The 18182-nt window shown below is 36.7% G+C and overlaps 2 protein-coding genes, 1 long non-coding RNA gene and 1 pseudogene across 4 annotated transcripts in view; all 4 read left to right on the top strand.

Moving 5' to 3' along the window:
• LOC143562977 (putative nucleolar protein 5-2) overlaps positions 1-18182 on the top strand; it is a 169214-nt pseudogene that overhangs the window by 82466 nt on the left and 68566 nt on the right. The gene's annotated exons all lie outside the window — the stretch shown is intronic.
• LOC143562967 (uncharacterized) lies at positions 5148-6816 on the top strand. The gene is made up of 3 exons (XM_077050625.1): positions 5148-5633; positions 6487-6626; positions 6712-6816. Exons 1-3 carry the CDS (start codon positions 5477-5479, stop codon positions 6814-6816), a joined length of 402 nt encoding a protein of 133 aa, XP_076906740.1. The 5' UTR covers positions 5148-5476.
• On the top strand, positions 8029-10694 carry LOC143562953 (uncharacterized). Its single transcript, XR_013140581.1, has 3 exons — positions 8029-8094; positions 8712-9270; positions 9939-10694. It is a non-coding gene; the product is annotated as an uncharacterized LOC143562953 (long non-coding RNA).
• Positions 11863-15340, top strand: LOC143562952 (uncharacterized). Its single transcript, XM_077050613.1, has 4 exons — positions 11863-11966; positions 14325-14418; positions 14905-15023; positions 15106-15340. The coding sequence occupies exons 2-4, from the start codon at positions 14337-14339 to the stop codon at positions 15217-15219; spliced, it is 315 nt and encodes a 104-aa protein (XP_076906728.1). The 5' UTR covers positions 11863-11966; positions 14325-14336; the 3' UTR covers positions 15220-15340.

Genomic DNA, 18182 nt, shown 5'->3' with positions numbered 1-18182 from the left:
TTGCTCCGATCAGCGTTGGGACGATGTCGGATTATTGGAGCCTTTGGCCATGGGAGCTCCTCAGTGGCGAATATCTCGGTGACGCTTTTGGTGAGTGGCGTCCATCTGGAGTTCTGGTTCGACCGTACGTTATCCCTTCCGCCTAACCGATGTTGCAAGCCGGATGAGGTGTAAAAGTTTACCCTTGACTGCCAAATGCCTAGCTTCCGCTTTTTGTTTAATCGGGCGGTAAGGACGTTGTCTTCTCTTGTTTTCTGGGTGTAGAGGTTTGTGCTCTGCGGGAGATCTCTACCCAGTTGCTTCTCCGTTTCCGCAAAGCGTTTAGCTGCTGTCATGATGGCATCCCATGTGGATGGCATGCCATCTTTACCCGTTAAGGTGCGGATGAGCTCTGGGTCGTTCGCGCCCTGAATAAAAGCAGCGCGAACAAGATCTTCGCTAATGTTACCCAGACTTAGCTTCTTCGAGTTGAAGCGAGTGATGAAGTCTAGCAAAGATTCATCTTCCTCTCGAATGCATTTGAGGATTGTCCATTGCTCCTCGGTATACTTTCTTTGCTGGCTAAAGTGTTGGCTAAACTTCTGTTGGAAGTCTGCCCAGTCGTAGATGTGGTTGACCGGTAGACGATCGAACCACGCTCTAGCAGCCCCGACAAGCGTCATTTGGAACATGTAACACCACGTAGGTTCCGTCCAACTACTGACGGTTGCCCCCGCTATGAATCTGTTCAAATGATCATCTGGGTCAGATATACCATCATATGTGCCTATGCTGGACATTTGTTTGGCACTTTTTGGGGCAATTGCTTCCGCAATGTCCCTTGCAAATTTGGACGTTCCCGCATTTGCAACGTTTGGTCTGAATGTTTTGGAGAAGTCACGTGGACTTCCACCTGTGTTTTTTGGTTTGAAGGCTTCTCCAAAATGCCTTCTCGGTTGGGAGTCCGTTTCCTTACGCTTCCCTTTTGCCCTATGGCGAGGGTTCGCGTCGGTGTCGGATTCCTCCGAGTCATCGTCCAAGTATTCTTCGAATTCGTCAGCCTGTTGGACGGAACGCAAGCGTTCGTCCAACTCAGCTTGGAATTCCCTCTGACGTGCCTCCGCTCATGCCTTAACTTCATCGAGTGTTTGGCGGGGGAGTCTTGTTCGTTTCTCTAACTGGGTATCGGTGAATCCCAGTGAGCGATTATTTACTGCACTTGCCCCAGCTTGGGTAACTGGGGTAGTGTTCGTAAAATTTACTTCACTTGCCCCGGCTTGGGTAACCGGGGTAGTGTTTGTAAAAACTGTGTAGCCGGTATTCCCCCCAGTAGCTGGGGTTGTGGTTACCGGAATTTCTTTGACCATCTTTCCAGAAGTTTGAAAAACTGAAAAGAAATGAAGTTCTAGCTTTTATGCACGGATGGCGCCAATGAAGAAACACTAACCGGACCCCGGGCAGATTACGGGTAACCTGGGGGTTAGATAGATGTTTCCCACGAGGGGTTAGACCCAGAAAAGATGGTTCTTCTGATAACCTGCAAAACAGACACCGTGAGCTTGTCACTGAGAAGGGGGGGTTCTTCCTTGTGACCACCCTCCGGCGTGAGAATCAGACTAGATTGCTCTTTAAATATAAATGTATATTAAGAGATTGCTAGAGCAGATATCAGGTATAATATGATAAGATATGTTAAGATGAGATGATCATACCATTTGTGGTATTTATAGCCGAAGGTAGGTTTCCAAGGAGGTGTGGCCGGCTGCAATAGTATTCCTGTTCCACCAACAGTGGCCTACGCACGTGCCCTGCTGGTAGTTGGTGGGTAGGCAGCGGCTGATAGTGACCAGGCCTGCTGTGTACTATTCCTTTTCCACCAACTGCCGGCTATGCACGTGGTATGACAGGAGTTGGTGAGTAGGCAGCGGCTAATAGTGACATACAGTACAGGAGCATGCTGCTCGCCATACTGTTGTCAATAAGCTGTCGTATCTTTAGTCAGATCTTTTGCCCATACCTCGTCAGGTACAGTACAGAAGATCTTCCCGTATCGTACGGACTGGCTTAGTTGGGCGGGAGTATTCCCCCTCCCGCCTTTGTGCGGGATTGTTCCCGGCTTTGCTCATTCCCTCAGGTGACACTGAGTGATTGAGAGCTAAGTGCCTTGTGCGTGTAGCCTTGCTGCGCGGGTGGCCTTCCCTGATGGCTTGTATCCGCAACTGCGGGAACAGGCAGAGTCCTTCACCATTGGGAGGCATTTCCTGCGGGAACAGCTTGCGTACTGCGCGTAAGGACGTCACGTCTCTGAGCATGGTTGGTCCTGCGGATCCAGTTGGTTTCTGCGCAGACGTCCCTCTTCAAGGTGAGTCTTGCGGGTCCAACTGGGCTCTGCTGGGACCTACCTCTTCAAGAAGAACGATCGGTGCGCTATTGAGTCAGAAGTAGCGGTTGAGGACTCCGAGATCTCGCATGTAGGAGATCATAGCTCTAGCGTTGATAATAATAATAATAATAATAATAATAATAATAATAGTAGAGTAAAACCTAGAGATGAAGGAGGTTATTTAAGTTTATTAATCGAAGCGGCGGAATTAATTCACGCGGAAGATTCCGTTCCCGAATTGAAACCGAAACCGTTACGACGGAGTAAAAGCAAGGCGACGGCGACGGTTAGAGGAGTGAAACGGAAGACGCAATGCTGGACGGCGGCGGCGGAGGCGGAGTGGTACGCCGAGTTCGAGGAGGCGTCGCCGGTGGTGAAGTCAAAGCGAGGGAGGAATCAGGTGCTGCCGTATAAGTATAGAGACTCGGTGGTGGAGCGGTGGTCGGCGGAGATATCAATTCCGTTAAGGCGGAGGTGAAAGAAGTAAATATTATCCAGTTATCCAGATGTCATGTTTTTTTTATTTATTTTAGTGGTTTTATTTAAATTGCAAAAATAAAAATAAAAATATGTATATCTTTGTTTGGTTAATTATCTATAGTGCAGAGGTAGGCAATTCAACAGTAGTGAGCGAATTAAAGATGTGTATATATGTCTGAATTGTAATGTCTAGAATTGAAATAAGAAAAATTGGTTTTTATTGGTTCAAACTATTGTCTTTTGGTCATTGTCGGTCCCAACTAACAAATTGGCTGTTGACGGTCCTAACTTTTAACGTATTTGTTCCTAACGGTCCGCGACTAACTGAATTCTAACGTCGTTAGTTTCATGTCGTCGGAAAAACGTTTTTTTTGCCGGAAAACACAACTTTTTCCCGAAAACTCAACAATTTTGTCCCAAACATCATGCTAACTTTGTATTATACCTTTAGTAACCTGGTTCTAGTAAAAACCCAAATTATTGAGGTCGCCGGAACCTTAGAACCATCGTCGGAATCAGTTGATAGTGCTTAAGTGATGGTGGTTAGTTGGCGGTGAGTCAATTGGTGGCGGTGTTCAAGTGGTGTTTTCCGGCAAAAAAAATTGACTTTCCCGGCCAAAAACGTTTTTCCGGTGACCTGAAACTAACAGCGTTGGGATTCTGTTAGCGGCGGACCGTTAGGAACAAATACATTAAAAGTTGGGACCATCAGTTACCAATTCGTTAGTTAGGACAGACAATGACCAAAAGACAATAGTTAGGGCTAATAAAAACCAATTTTCCTTGAAATAATGGACTTCTCTAGAGTGTTTCTATTGTGACCACAATAATACGTAGGGTACAATTGTAGTTCGTTAATACCTGGTTAGTATGGGTTATTCTTACACCACATTGGTTATTCACTTATTTGGACACTAAGTGCCCTTCTACGACTCGTGTAAGTTTAGAATTATGTCAGTTTATGTCAGAGAGTGTCAGGTGATGTTTTCTTGTATCGTATACCAGTCATCTAGCCTCTATTTGGCTCGCATATGCTGATTTTTTTTTGCATTACTTAAAAAAATACAAAATATTGTAAATAACAACCGACTTGGTTAAAAAATAAAAACACATAATTAAAAGTACAAATTTTGCTTCATACTAATTAACCAACCTACAAACAACATGAGCGTTTTGGGGTACCGACTCTCTAAATGTTGTAATACGATCCGTTCTGGTTGACACCTATATGAGTCAGCTAAGCTTTTGAACTGTAGATGTTAAAATAAATTCTTTTAATGATGTAGATGTTTTGACTCGTGTTAATTTAGCTTTTGAAATATTGTTGTTATAAAAGCACAGTCGCTCAATGCCGTATAAACACATGACGAATTAGATAGAAGTTGTAAGGGTGATGAATTGTGTTTAATGCCTTTACTTAGTGTTGTAACCTTTGGTGAAACCTTTAAAGTTTTTATCTGTCGTCGCTACAGTTGTATAGCTCCATTATAACTTGTATAGGTTAGATGTTGAATGAGAGTTTATATGAACCACGAAGCCTATACGGTCTGTATATACTGAAAAAACTGTCATCATGTCCTCTTTGTGCATATGCCAATCATTCGAAGGCTATATGACTCGTATAGCTCCTATATGAACCGTATAAAGTTGTTAAGACACCAGAGGGATGGTGTTTGAATATAAAGACCCTTTGTGGTTATATTTGGTAAAAGTGTAAGAACATGAGTTGATAAATGATTTCTCTTTTAGGTTAGCCGCACCAAGTGAAACCTCGTTGACGCACTTTGCCCTTCACAATTCATACACTCTTGTCCGGATTGTTATTCTTGCATTGCACCACATGTGTGGCATTCTGAGGGTCCGTCGACTATTGGGAGATCCTCAGTGTGTTTACAGGACTCGTGTCAAACACGAATCTTCAGCCCTGTTTAGCGTTTCATTTTCTAGTTTCTTGTAACTAGTTTAGTTTAGTTATAACATTTCATTTCCATGCATTGTAATTTATTAAGAACATTTACAACACGAATATTTGGGAGACAGCCGTGAAGGAGAGAGGGGTGGATTGTGGAATGTAAAACGGAAGGAAAGATATGGGAGGCCCGTGGGCCAACCGTTTTTGAATACTGTACGTAATGGATCAGGAGCATGTGTATCTTAGGCCCAACCCATACAAATCTACAGCCGAAAACAAATTTTTGATATTTACCTTGAAGACATGTTCTTATTGTCACATTGCACAAGTTTGGGTCTATTTATAATCACATTTTTGTTTGGTCTCAACTATTTTGGACATAACGATTAGCGAGACATGGAAGCATATTAAAGTGATAAAATTATCGAAGAATCCTAAGACTAAAAATGAAAGCGATTAGCAAGAGAAATTCATAGGTGGCATCATTAAATATTTCAACAAAACATCAAACCTTAATTCTTTCTCCTAGGAATCACCAACGTCTATTTTATAGTATTTAACCACCAACACTCTTTTCTTTATCTCCTCTTTCGTTCCTAGGGAGGTTAATTGATTGGTTACACACATCACTGCATCTATGACTTGTACAGTCTTCTTCGGTAGTTGCACTCTTGATATTATACTTCAGTAACATATATATAGCTTGGAGTTATAGTTCATCAATGGATGGTCAACGCGATAGTCAACGGGTGGTGTTGGCTCATGATGCATCTAGAGGAGTGAGGGTGAACTGTGTGAGATTGGTTCTTGATAAGTTCTCATTGAAGCCTGGAGATATGCTTATTTTTCTGTCTGTTGTTCATCAAATCCAACATCCTAGTATGTTCCTAGTACTTATTCCTCGGGTGTGTAAACGAGCTGAGTCTGAGCTTGACTAGGCTCGAGCTCGGCTCGTTTGACTTACAAATAGAGAGCTCGAGCACTATTTATAAAGCCTAAGATCGGCTCATGAGTAGCTTTTCAAGCTCGAATTTGACTCGTTTATAATTTATTAGTTAATTTTTAAATATATTTATAATTATAATTATTTATATATATATATTTCATTTATAATTTGTATAAAAAATAATGTATATTATTTAGTTTTTTCTCATAACTTTATATATAATAGTTAGTATTATATATGTGGGAAAACTTAACGTACAAATGAAATTAACGTGCTAATTGTGATTTATGTACTTGCATCATAGAATAATTATGTAATTATTCTATGATGTAATTACTTACTCTACTTGATTCACACAATTAGCACGTTAATTTTATTTGTATTTTATCCAAACCCTATATATAATATATTATAAATATAAATTATGTAGATAATAGGCGCCTTTAGACTCGCGAGTCAGCTCAAGCTCGATAAGTGAAGCTCGAGCCCGGACTCTTTTATTAAACAAACTTATTTTTATGCTCTAGCTCATGCTTGATCTCGTTTGGGTTTTTCACAAACTGGCCTCAAATAGCTCCTGAGGCTCGGCTCGGCTTGGCTTGTTAACATTCCTACATAATGATTAACATTACTTGTGGTTTGTATATCTTGCTAAAAGGATCAAAATACCCATGTCTACATCTTAACCAATAACCGGTTTTGTTAAGTTATTAATTAAAGTTTTAGGTTTAATTTGATGATCCAAATTTTCGGATGCCGAAATGAGATAAATCTTTGTATTTGTAGTGGGATACATGATGAGACTTGATAGCTCAATGTTTGGTGTAAATCAAAAGGCTATCGATGATGAAATTGCTATGAAGAAGAAAGAGTACGACAAGGATAAGGAACTTGTACAAGTGTCACACCTATACGAAATGCTAGAGGTAATCAGATGCAGTATTCTTTAACTTGGTAGCATGATTAAAGACAATTATGTATAACCATTGTCAGTTAACATATGTGTTATAGGTTGAGTTCAAAATCAAAGTGGTGGCTGGACCTATACTGAAGAATGTTGTGGTAGAAGCATCCAAGGAAATCAATGCAACATGGGTGGTTATTATTGATGAGTAAAGCTATAACTTTCATATACTTCACTTATGTTTTACAAAGTGTTTGAAATGTTGTTTTTAAACGAGAATATCTCATAGAATAGTAACCAAGTTTCAAAAGTGTTTCAATTAGTTTACTCATGCATATTTTTTCTAAACCGGGTCACTATTCAAATAGAGCACCGATTTTTTTATGCGTCAAGAAAGAAATGGAAGATAAGATGTGGGGGTCGGAATTTGCAATATATGTATTTAAATTTAGAAAATTTTAAAAAAACATTAATTATATTAAATTTCAAAAATAAAAAATAAAATTCACGTCGTCACTCAACGTCAACATAAAAAGATTTTCTACGTGAAACAAAAAAGAAAAAAGCTAAAAAAAACATGTTGAAACCTTTAATTTAATAAAATATGAAAGTTGAGTAACTTAATTGGAACATTTTTCAAAGTTGAGTGACCTAATCGAAACACTTTTGAAACTTCGTTACTATTCTATGAAATTGCCCCTTTTTGAGTTTACATTTGTGAATCTTCCAGGAAAATAATGAAGAAAGACAAGACGTATTTCCTAGAGAAGCTTTCGTGTGGGATATCGACAACCAAACGAAACGATGACATTATACAAATACGAGGACCAAGGCTACCAAGAACGGCACGTATATTATACCGCTATAACCAACATTCAATTAGTCAAGCAGAGAATGATCCTGAAGATTTGTTTAGCATTGAACTTGGATCATCATGTAAGTATTTATAGAATTAGTTTTAACTTTTATTGGATTTTATTTCTTTTATATAGAAAATAACTAATAAGAACATAAACCACTGTTTAAACATAAGGTACAAGTTCCACGAGTACAAGGAATAGCTTTAGCGATTGGATAACGCAAGGAAATAATCAAGACGACACGATAAATCAAATGTCGACGCTTCTAGAAACAAACGGGGAAGAGAGGGGAATTTCTCTCGGAGAAGCTGCAAGTGATCATGTTCATCAAGGAAATAATCAAGATGACACGATAAGTGATCACATGTCGACGCTCATAGAAACAAACGGGGAAGAGAGGGGAATTTCTCTCGGAGAAGCTGCAAGTGATCATGTTCATCAAGGAAATAATCAAGATGACACGATAAGTGATCACATGTCGACGCTCATAGAAACAAACGGGGAAGAGCGGGAAATTTCTCTCGGAGAAGCTGCAAGTGATCATGTTATAACCCTATCACCAAATTCGGAGGAGATAGTAGAAGTACTTGAGCAGAAGCAATGTACAAAATGTGGTGAAAATCTTGTAAGGTATTATATATTATTGATAAACTATTGAGTAAACTGCAATTTTCATCAATGTGTTATGTCCAAATCTATGGTTTTAATCCAATAGTTTCAAATTTGCGATTTTCGTTCTTGTGGTTTCATTTGACTTGCAATGAAACCCGAATTCACTAATCCCGTTAAGTTTAGTCGTTAAATCCATCATCGTGCATTTCATGTGAAGGGCAGTTTTTTTGTCCCTTTTCTCCCCAAATAAACCTCAATTCTAATTCGCAAGCCCCCTCACATGAGAGGTTGGGTTGTATTTTGGGAAAAAAAAATACAAAGCAACCCCTCACGTGAAGAGCACGATGATGGGTTTAACGACCAGACTTAACGAGATTAGTAAATTCGGGTTTAGCTGTAAGTGAAATGAAACCACATGGACGAAAATCGCAAATTTGAAACTATTGGACTAAAACCGCGGATTTGGACAAACTACAAGGACGAAAACCGCAGTTCACTCTAAACTATTTATAGGTGTACAATAAAGATAATTACGTACAAAGTATACATAATAATACCATATCTCGTAATTTCTGTAGTTATTACGGTAAAGATAATTACAACAAACTCTTAACTAATATATTATGTCTGATTAGCACAAGGTTGGAGGATGCATGGCAACAACCTAGAAACTTTTCCTATTTGGAGCTTGTGGATGCAACGAATCGATTTTCATCTGAAAACTTGATCTACCGGGGAGAAAACGAGCTTGTTTTTTATGGGTTCCTCAGAGGTATCAAACTCAGAGTCATCGTTAAGGTGCAACACGACATGAAGAAGTACACGTCAGAGATGCAAGCACTTGAAAAAACAAGAAACGAGAATGTGATCATGTTGTTAGGAACATGTTTGGAGGAAACCGCTAGATTGTTGGTATTTGAGTACGCATGCAATGGTTCGCTAGATCATCATCTATCGCGTAAGATTGTTGTTTTTCTAGTATGTGTGCATTTGTTATTTATTTTCACATGTTAGTTTTTAAAAGGTTGGTTACATGATATAACAGATCAAAACTCTATACCTTTAGCATGGTCAGAAAGGATTAAAATTGCCATTGGTGCATGTAGAGGATTGTACTATTTGCATGAGAATAAGATAATTCATGGAGATATGCGCCCCAAAAATATATGGTTGGCTTGTGACTTTGAACCATTGGTAAGCCACCAATCCTTTCTTGTATTGTGTACACTATACACGAATACCTAAGCCTCGCAAAACTGGTTCGGTTTAAAATGGGTTGTTTTAGAAAGTACCGGTCTATTTGAAGTCACAAAAGATTTCTGACCAAAATGCGTGTGGGTTGAAATTGGCCGTTTTAGAAAAAAAAGTATCAAAATGACACGCTATATTCTATTTTGTGACAACTAGTGCAATAGACAATGAAGTATGACCATCAGTGGCGGACCTGCACTAATATAAGTGTAGGGGTCGGCCAACCCATATAGAATTTTTCTAAAAGGTGCATATATATGTTAAAATCCCGGCTGACCCTATGAAATTTTAACATTAACCCTTTTCGACCCTTGTGAAATTTTTTCACGGGTCCGCCACTGATGACTGTGATGTCGTTGACATCCATTTGTAGGTGGTCGAGGCATATACTGGCGATGGATGGTGTTGGGTTGTGGCACATATAGACTCGTTCTAAGTTAACAAGTTTTCTTGAGAACGACCCATCTTAATGTAGTGTATAATTCGAGTAAACCAAGTCAAATAAACTAAAATACCTAAATCATCTCATTTGTTAAATAATGGGCAAGATTTATTAATATTAGATGATGATACAAGCAAACTTGATAACTTGTTCTTTTTTTTTTTGAAAGATTGCAGGTTTTGGGCTAGCGAGCAAGAAAAACGAGTCACGTAACTCATCCAACCACTGCATAATCGGTACATTGGGTTATTTAGCACCCGAATATAGAGAAAGAGGGAAAGCCACTACCAAAACCGACGTTTATGCCTTTGGAATGATCCTATTGCATCTAATTACAGGCCTGAGTCCAACCGACACACGGCTAGAAGGACAAAGTCTAATAAAATGGGTAGCTTCATTACTTTTATGCTCATAATCATGCAAATTACACCACATAAATAAAAACTTATTGATGATAACCTATATTTGTAGGCTAATTCGCTCGTAAAAGAAGAAAGGTTTTCCGAGTTGATTGATCCAGGAATCGAATATGACATTAATCAGATGGTGAACATGGTGCAATTAGCGTTAGATTGTGTGTGTAAGGATCCGCGATTAAGATTATCTATAAAGCAGGTAAACTATGCGTAATTGACTTGTAACATATACTCTCACTTACCTTTGGAAGTTGTACTTATATAATATTATTAATCATTTCATTTGTGTAGGTAATGTTCACACTAGATTACATCAAAGATGGGAAAATTGTGCAACGACCAGATGAAAGTCAACAAGTCAACGGAAATGAGGAAACAATTGGTCAAAGTCAACGTGATTTTGATGAGAAAGTCATCTATAGTTACGGTGGAATGACACCTTTGCCAAAACAAGCAAAGCATTTTTATCAAGGCGTGGATATATAAAAACATAAATACAATTTTTGTTATTTTCACCCTTTAATTGAAGAATGTAAACAAAAGTTATAATAAATGCGGGTGTGCATTTTAGGAAAAAGAGAATACAAAGTTAGTGATGTATTTTACACATTTTCAAGTGCTTGTTCAAATAAAAAAGACTTGATTATATTGCTAAAAGTATATAATTGGTGATTTAACATTATCAAGTACTTGTTCAAATAAAAAAACCAGGATTCAGAATTTTTAGTGAGTGTTTAAAAAGGCCAACCTTCAAAATGGGGCAAACTAGAAAAGGTCAAAACAAATAGACCGGGTTTAAAGAAGTTACATAAACTAAACTAGTTTTGAAAATGTAAGCAACAAATTTCAATATACATAATAAACAATATACGTATTTTAATGGACCATTTTTAAAATTAAAAAAATAATCAATTACAGCTTCATTCGTAATATTTGCGAGTGCTTGTTTTTTTAACACTACAAATTACACAAGCGTAAAAATTCGTACCAGACCTTACCCGTAGTACCCAACCCGGAATCAATTCTGGCTTCTATCCATCGGAGACCATGCCCAGTTCAAACCCAAAAATACCGACATGTCTTATCCGATTTCACATCCATTTCAAAAACCGGTTTCTACCTAGACTTGTTCCATTGGGTATTGAATCCCACCCCTCATACCCAGGTCCAGTTCTTACCAGTTCTAGATGTACCCAATTAAGCCCTACCCAGTTCTTATTCTTACCCAGGTCTCGTTCCAGCCCAACGACCGGTTTGTGCACCTATAAAAACAACAACCATTCAAATTTCAAAATAACACCACCACGCCTAGAGGTGCACAAACATTGTATTTTTAATAACCGGTTCCGGGTATTGTCAACAAAGTCAAAAACATGTCGGGAATGAACCAGTTCTGGGTATAGTCGAGTATTTGACCCGGTTTTTGGGTTGTTTTGACCGGGTAAAGGTAGAACCGGTTCTGACGGGCCCAGGTTGGGTCCGGTTCCGGGTACAGGTATGAGGAGAAACCCAATACCAGGCCATACACGCGGGTTGATACAGGTAAGAACCGGTTCCAGGTCGGGTCTGAAACCAGGTATTTTTATTATGGTCTTGTGGGCTACTCAAATTAAAAGGCCCATAGTTTTTCTAATAAGAAACAAAAATGAAGCCCATAATACATTTATAACCCAATCTCTCCAATCAAATTCACGTTCTCCGTCGCGGTCACCGGCGACTTGTAGACAAGAACGATAAATCGAACATCAATTAATTGTTAACAGCTCACAGCACAACATCAGGTCAGATCTGGGTATCTTTTGTTGGCTTGTAATTGATGCGATTTATGTATTAATTTTGCTGAAGCAAATTTGTATTTAGTGCCCGTAAGGTGTTTGTTGAAATGCCTGAGTGAATTTTAAACCTAAATTAATACTTTTGTTTTGTAATACTGCAATATCTTGAAATGGGTTATCGAGAAAGCTGAAGGGCTAAGTGAAATGTTTATCGAGTTACCAGACGGGTGCCCGCGCGATGCAGCGGGTGTTTGAACCTGTTAATCGCGTAATATATAAGTGTTTATGGTTCGGTTAAAACCTTGAAATCGTTTAAACCGGTCATTGGTTTGACTTATTTTTTCTTTTTCTTTTTTTACTTTCGGTTTGTTGGTCGGTTTCAAAATTTTCAAAACGTAGTGAACGGTTGGTTCGCGGTTTATACTGGCAACCGACCATATGAAACCAGACCAGACTGTAAATGTTGAATGCATTTTAATGTTTTTTATTATTAATTATTAGATATGTTTTGTAATATATATTAGATATAGTTATAATTTAATTGAACATAATCTTTTTATTACAAATAACTTGGATATACAACTTCAAATTAACCTAATTGCAGTTCGATTTATTTTGTGATCTTTGTTGTTATTATTTCACGTCCTAGATCTTCCATTAATATTTACCATTTATGTGGCTAAATTTATCATTTTTTATTTATGATCCTCTCAAGTATCATATTATGTTGGTGTTTAGTTAAAATTGATGGTACATTTAAATTAGTAATTATTTTAAACTAAATTTATTATTAAAGTTTAAACTGTGAAACCAAACTGGAACCAAGCCGTTAGTAACGATTCGGTTTCAACATTCAATGGTTGAGTTTGGTTTTGGACAACAAAAAAATCAGTATTGACGGTTGGACTCACAAGTTTAACTTAAAAAACCATCAAAATCGACACTGAACACCCCTACGTAACATATTAATTTATTTAAAATGAAAAAAATTATAACAATATCATATCCAAATTAAAGAGAATAAAATACTCGTTTTTATGGTGTAATTTTTTTATAAAAATATTAACGTTTGAAAAGGCTATAGTCGTTTAAAAATCATGGGTGGGAAGTTAGTTTACAACTTAAATTAAAAACATAATATGGTTAAAGATGAGGGGCCAAACTTGTAAGTTGAATGGGTTGTGTTTAAAAGACATGTTTACCCTTACTAACACACGTACCTCATGCTTTAAGTGTTGTAAATTACTTAAAATGAGTGTCTTAATTTGCCCTTGTTTGGTGTATTATATATAGTATAGATATAGATTAGTTTGAATGTTTAGGATTATCTATTTAGTTTATTTATTTGTTTGCAAGTTTATATTATTAGTTTGAAATTCTAGAAAGTATGTTTAGGAAGCTATTCAGTTAAGGCTATCCAGGGCCATCTCTGAGAATCGTGAAACATTTTTGGGCCGAAGGCGTAAAAAGTTTGGGCATTAACTTAGTTGAGTAATTGGTTTAAACACTAAAATACTTATATAAATAGTTTTAAAAATAAATATTCGGGCCTATCGAGGTGTCGGGCCGGGGTCGGTTGACCACCCGGCGCTGCCTCATAGCCGGCCTTGGGGCTATGTAGTTGGTGTCTAGAATTATAATAATTAGAAAGAGTCGATCTTGGTTGAGATCAAAATTCTGTGTTCTTGGACCTGATTTTCTAGTTCAGTTTGTTCATACAGCGGGCGTGACACCATGTTTTTGGTTAGATGGACAATGATGATTTGTATGAGGGGCCGAATGTTATGGTTGGTGTAGGTTCAAGACCGGTACAATAACGTCAATAACATGGTGTTTGATTTTTAGAATTTCTAGAAAAGGGTTATTTAGAATTAAGTCTAGCGTATGAAAGACGGAATTTGATATTCGATGCTCCACCGTACAGTTTTGGAATCTGTTTCTGAAACTGATTAATTGTAGAAAATAAAAGCATTCAAATTTTAGTATAGCATAGCATAAAGATTTGAGTAACCAGCTTTCTTTGATTTCCAGCCATTATATTTGTCAATTCATCTAATAACGATCATCACCGATTCACAATCTCTTGTCTTTTTAATTAATTGAACAAAATAGGATGGTTGTTTTACAACAAAATGACAAATACAGTAAGTTGAATAAGCAAGAAATTGCAAACTTTGATGATCATTTGACGGGCTTCTCGCCTCTTTTCACCAGTAAAATGGTGGTTTATCATGAAGTGACATATAAGGTGATTGAAACATAGTAACAACTAGAAAGAAACTCTAAGTATAGCTTAAGTTATCTCTGTCTATATTTTTTAAGACATGGATTTTGCTGATATATACATATGTTTATATTATTTAGTGAAGAGTGAACATGGAGAAGGAAGAAGTGGTCGTTTTACCTACACGAAAAGTATCTTGCACCGCTGCCTTTGATGCTCTCTGGTTCTGTTATTGTAAGTTTTTGCTTTCATATTTTTGACGTTCTATTGGCACATATGCTATGCAGTCAATCTCGGTGGTATCTCGGTTATCGTCCTCATGTGAAATATTAGTCAAAATATCGGTCAGAATGCCGGTACCGATAATATCGGCGATATTGACCGATATTTCACTGATATATCACCGATATTCCCGATATATGTGTTTTAACTTTTAAGTCTTAATCAGTTCCTACTTGCTACAATTGTTAATGTTTTACAACTTGCAAAAGGATAATTTGTTAATAGTAGGAGAGTATAGTAGTATACTGAATTGTTAGTGTTAAAAGTGCTATATATATAAATTTTGCATGATATTAAAATTACCGATATCTCACCGCTATAACCTATATCTCAAATATTGGTCCTTGACCGATATCCGATATTTTCTGCATTAACTGCTTATATATGTGTATTTTATTTTATATATAATATATAAATGGAACCTGATCATCATGACAGCTCCAGTACATCAAATGCAACAATACTATCGACTCGGGTCCCTTGATAATTGTTCTGGGAAGTGGAATGCTGTTGTTGATTGTTTAAAACTCAAAACGAAAAGGTCTCAAGAAGTCCAGGTAAATTTATTTGCATACTTATAATAATACTTATACCAAAGTAGAAATTTTGAGACTAACAGTATGCAATTAATAACTGTAGGAAATTCTTGAAACCCGAGAGAAAGAGAAGAAACACATCTGGACTTTTAGAACGCCCCAGGAAGCCGCGTCTCATTGGAATGACATGTTTGGACATTTAGATGGCGGTAAATGAGATTTCATAAATTTTGTATCTCATCACTTGCTTTTAATTTTATTCAGAACTTACTAGAGGAATGTTGTAAGAGTGATGACTTGCTAGTGATCTGGAATAAGAAATTTGTAGCTATATTATTGCTAACTGAATGATTTTATACCTTTTTTTTATATAAAATCTAAATGTTGATTTTCTTTATATTAATGAAGTTGAAAAGAGGGTGGGAAGGTGCTTTACATCTATTTGAAAAATGGATCAATTTGGGTTTACTAATACTCAAATTAGACGTGTCAAAACGAACGCCACCTTATGACCAATTTGCTCCACACACCCATTCTCGCTAGTACCATTGTCGCTGCCGTTATACCACCGTTGTCACCACCTCTATTGCCACTCCAATCCTTGTTGCTAACACTCACTGATGTCTGCTTCTGCCTCCGCCACTGCACCTGCCAGCCGTGCCACCTTGTAGTTGTTACTGCCACAGTGCCACCACCACTACCGTTGTCACTAGCTAGGAGTGAGTAACCAAAAACCGATAAGCGAATTAACCAACGGCTTTGCCTTTGAAGGCTGGGACTAACAGATGGTTGCCAGTTAAACCAAATACTTCTATAATGTAAAGAAGAGGTCATGTGGGCTGCTAAAAAGGCCGTTAAATATCCCTATTGAGCCAGAAAGATCACCCATGAGGTGTTGGTCAATAGTTGGGGCGCCATGTAGAATTTTTCATATAGAATGAGGTACTGAGGGTGCAAAAGCTGATGGCATGGAGTCATGGACCATTAATATTTTCTGTTGGGCCCAAAGAATGATTGAAATGGCCCATTAGTATTCCTTGAATCCTTGCTATTCAATTAACCATGATTCATGAATAGAGATTACAATAATGGGGCAAAGAAAGAAAACTAAAAAAATAAATAATTGTATTTATATATATTTTTTCTTTCATCATTTTTATATGTTATTCTTCAAAACAAAAAAAAAAACAAAAAAAGAACTTGATATAGTTATATGCAATGGTGTGTATTGCATATGTGAAAAGGGTTCAAATAAAAATAAAGAATTTCTTAAGAATGATAAGAACCAATAGATTTTTTACATGTGGCACTACAACCTATTATGAAAAAAACAATTTTAGGAAACTATGTCAGTTATAGTGGTGAAAGAGTAATTCTAGAAAACTATGACGGTTATTGGTAATTTTAAATTTCAACCATTGATTAACATGATCTAATGGTTGTGATTTATTCCTAGTCTTCCTAGGAAACTAATTATTTTTAGGATAATCCTCCCCTTTCATATGTAATACAACATTATACACTATTGTATATATACAATATATCAACCAATTTTAGACAGATTTAAAAAGGATGAAAGAAAAAAATATATATTAAAATGTTCTTTTTAAGTTAAAAATATTTATTTATTAGTTCTCTCTTTAATATAAGTGCTTTCTTGAGCCCACCCTATATATAATAACAAAATATATACCATTAATTTATCCCTTAACTCCTCTCAAGGTAGACGTTCGCAACATGCAGCATGGAACGATAGAATGTCAATGATCTGGACAGCTGTTAGAAAATAACCAACTTTTTTTTTATTTGAAACTACTCATATCAATCTGGCTCCACTTTGACCAAAGCCCGTTTTGACAGAACCAAATTAATGTATTTTTAAAGCGACATGTATTCACACAAACCCATTCTATCATGTCAAAACCTACATGGCCCACCAGTTTGCGAGGCTTAACAAATACACAACCAAGTTGAATTAGAGAATTGCGTAAACACTTGTACATAATATTTGCAATCTATAGTGGCAAAGAAAATAAGGCGCATTTATGTAGCCGCATAACCAACCGTGCTTTATACGATTATTTATATAAAACCATCTATGCATTAAACTCTGTTGTCTATATATTCCCCATTGTGCTGTTTGATTCTTTATTAGTTGACGGTGTGATTTAGGAGCATTAAAGGTGAGTCTGGACCATGAACTCATGAAGTATGATTGGCCTTAGGATATGACTACATGAGTATGAGGTTGCACCGACAAGTTTAGTTTCATAATCTTTTCATATATAAAGTATCCCAATCAATGTCATAATCATGTATAAAGTATCCTTAAAAGGTTTTTAAGATATAAAGTTGGACACTTGGACATGTAAACCAAAATTTATTGATAACAAAGCACAAACATAAGGAAGAGAAGGTAGCAATAGCAATCAATGGTGACTCAGTTTATAGAAACATAATCAATATTTTTGGACCACAATGTAAGAAAAGACATGTTTTTTTTTGTTCTTGTGAAAAGGATGTATATACCTACAACTCTACTAATTAGATATTATTGCCATTAATTATCAGATTTTTTTTAAACAGATACATATTAAAAGTGTTGTATATTTTATGTTAATTTTTTAAGTATCGTAACCGTTGCTTGTCCAAGATTTAAAAATACTTCGAAACCTCAAAACTATATCCATATTTATTATATAGTTAGTTTTTTTTATTGGTCGCTTGTTAGACATAGATGGTAAACTTAGGCCCTGTAAACTTATAAGACATGTTACGTGTATGTGTAAATACGTATACATTGTTTATGCATGTATATATGGTTGTAGACTTGTAGTATAAACTTTTATGTTTTTCCACACTAGCTTATTATTGCATGTGTATAACAGTACAAGTGCATGTATGTATGTATGTATGTATATGCACATTGGTTAAATGCACATGAATAATGATCCTACCTAAGGGTGAGTTTAAAGGAAACTAAACCACAAGGGGGTGAAATGATATTATTGATAATTGTGGGGATGGATGTAGAGTTTGTTAAGCCATCAAATCAAAGACTAAGTACAAAACACAATGGACAATATTCATCACGGCATAAATATGTATATATAAATTTGTTATTGTTATTATTAGTATTATTATTTTACCAAAATACAACAACCGACACAAAATGCACCA

Source organism: Bidens hawaiensis, unplaced genomic scaffold, assembly GCF_021521415.1.
Source record: "Bidens hawaiensis isolate Kalapana, Puna unplaced genomic scaffold, B.hawaiensis_p1.1 tig00021185_1, whole genome shotgun sequence".
Taxonomy (NCBI): Eukaryota; Viridiplantae; Streptophyta; class Magnoliopsida; order Asterales; family Asteraceae; genus Bidens; species Bidens hawaiensis.
This window is presented reverse-complemented; position numbering and strand designations above follow the sequence as displayed.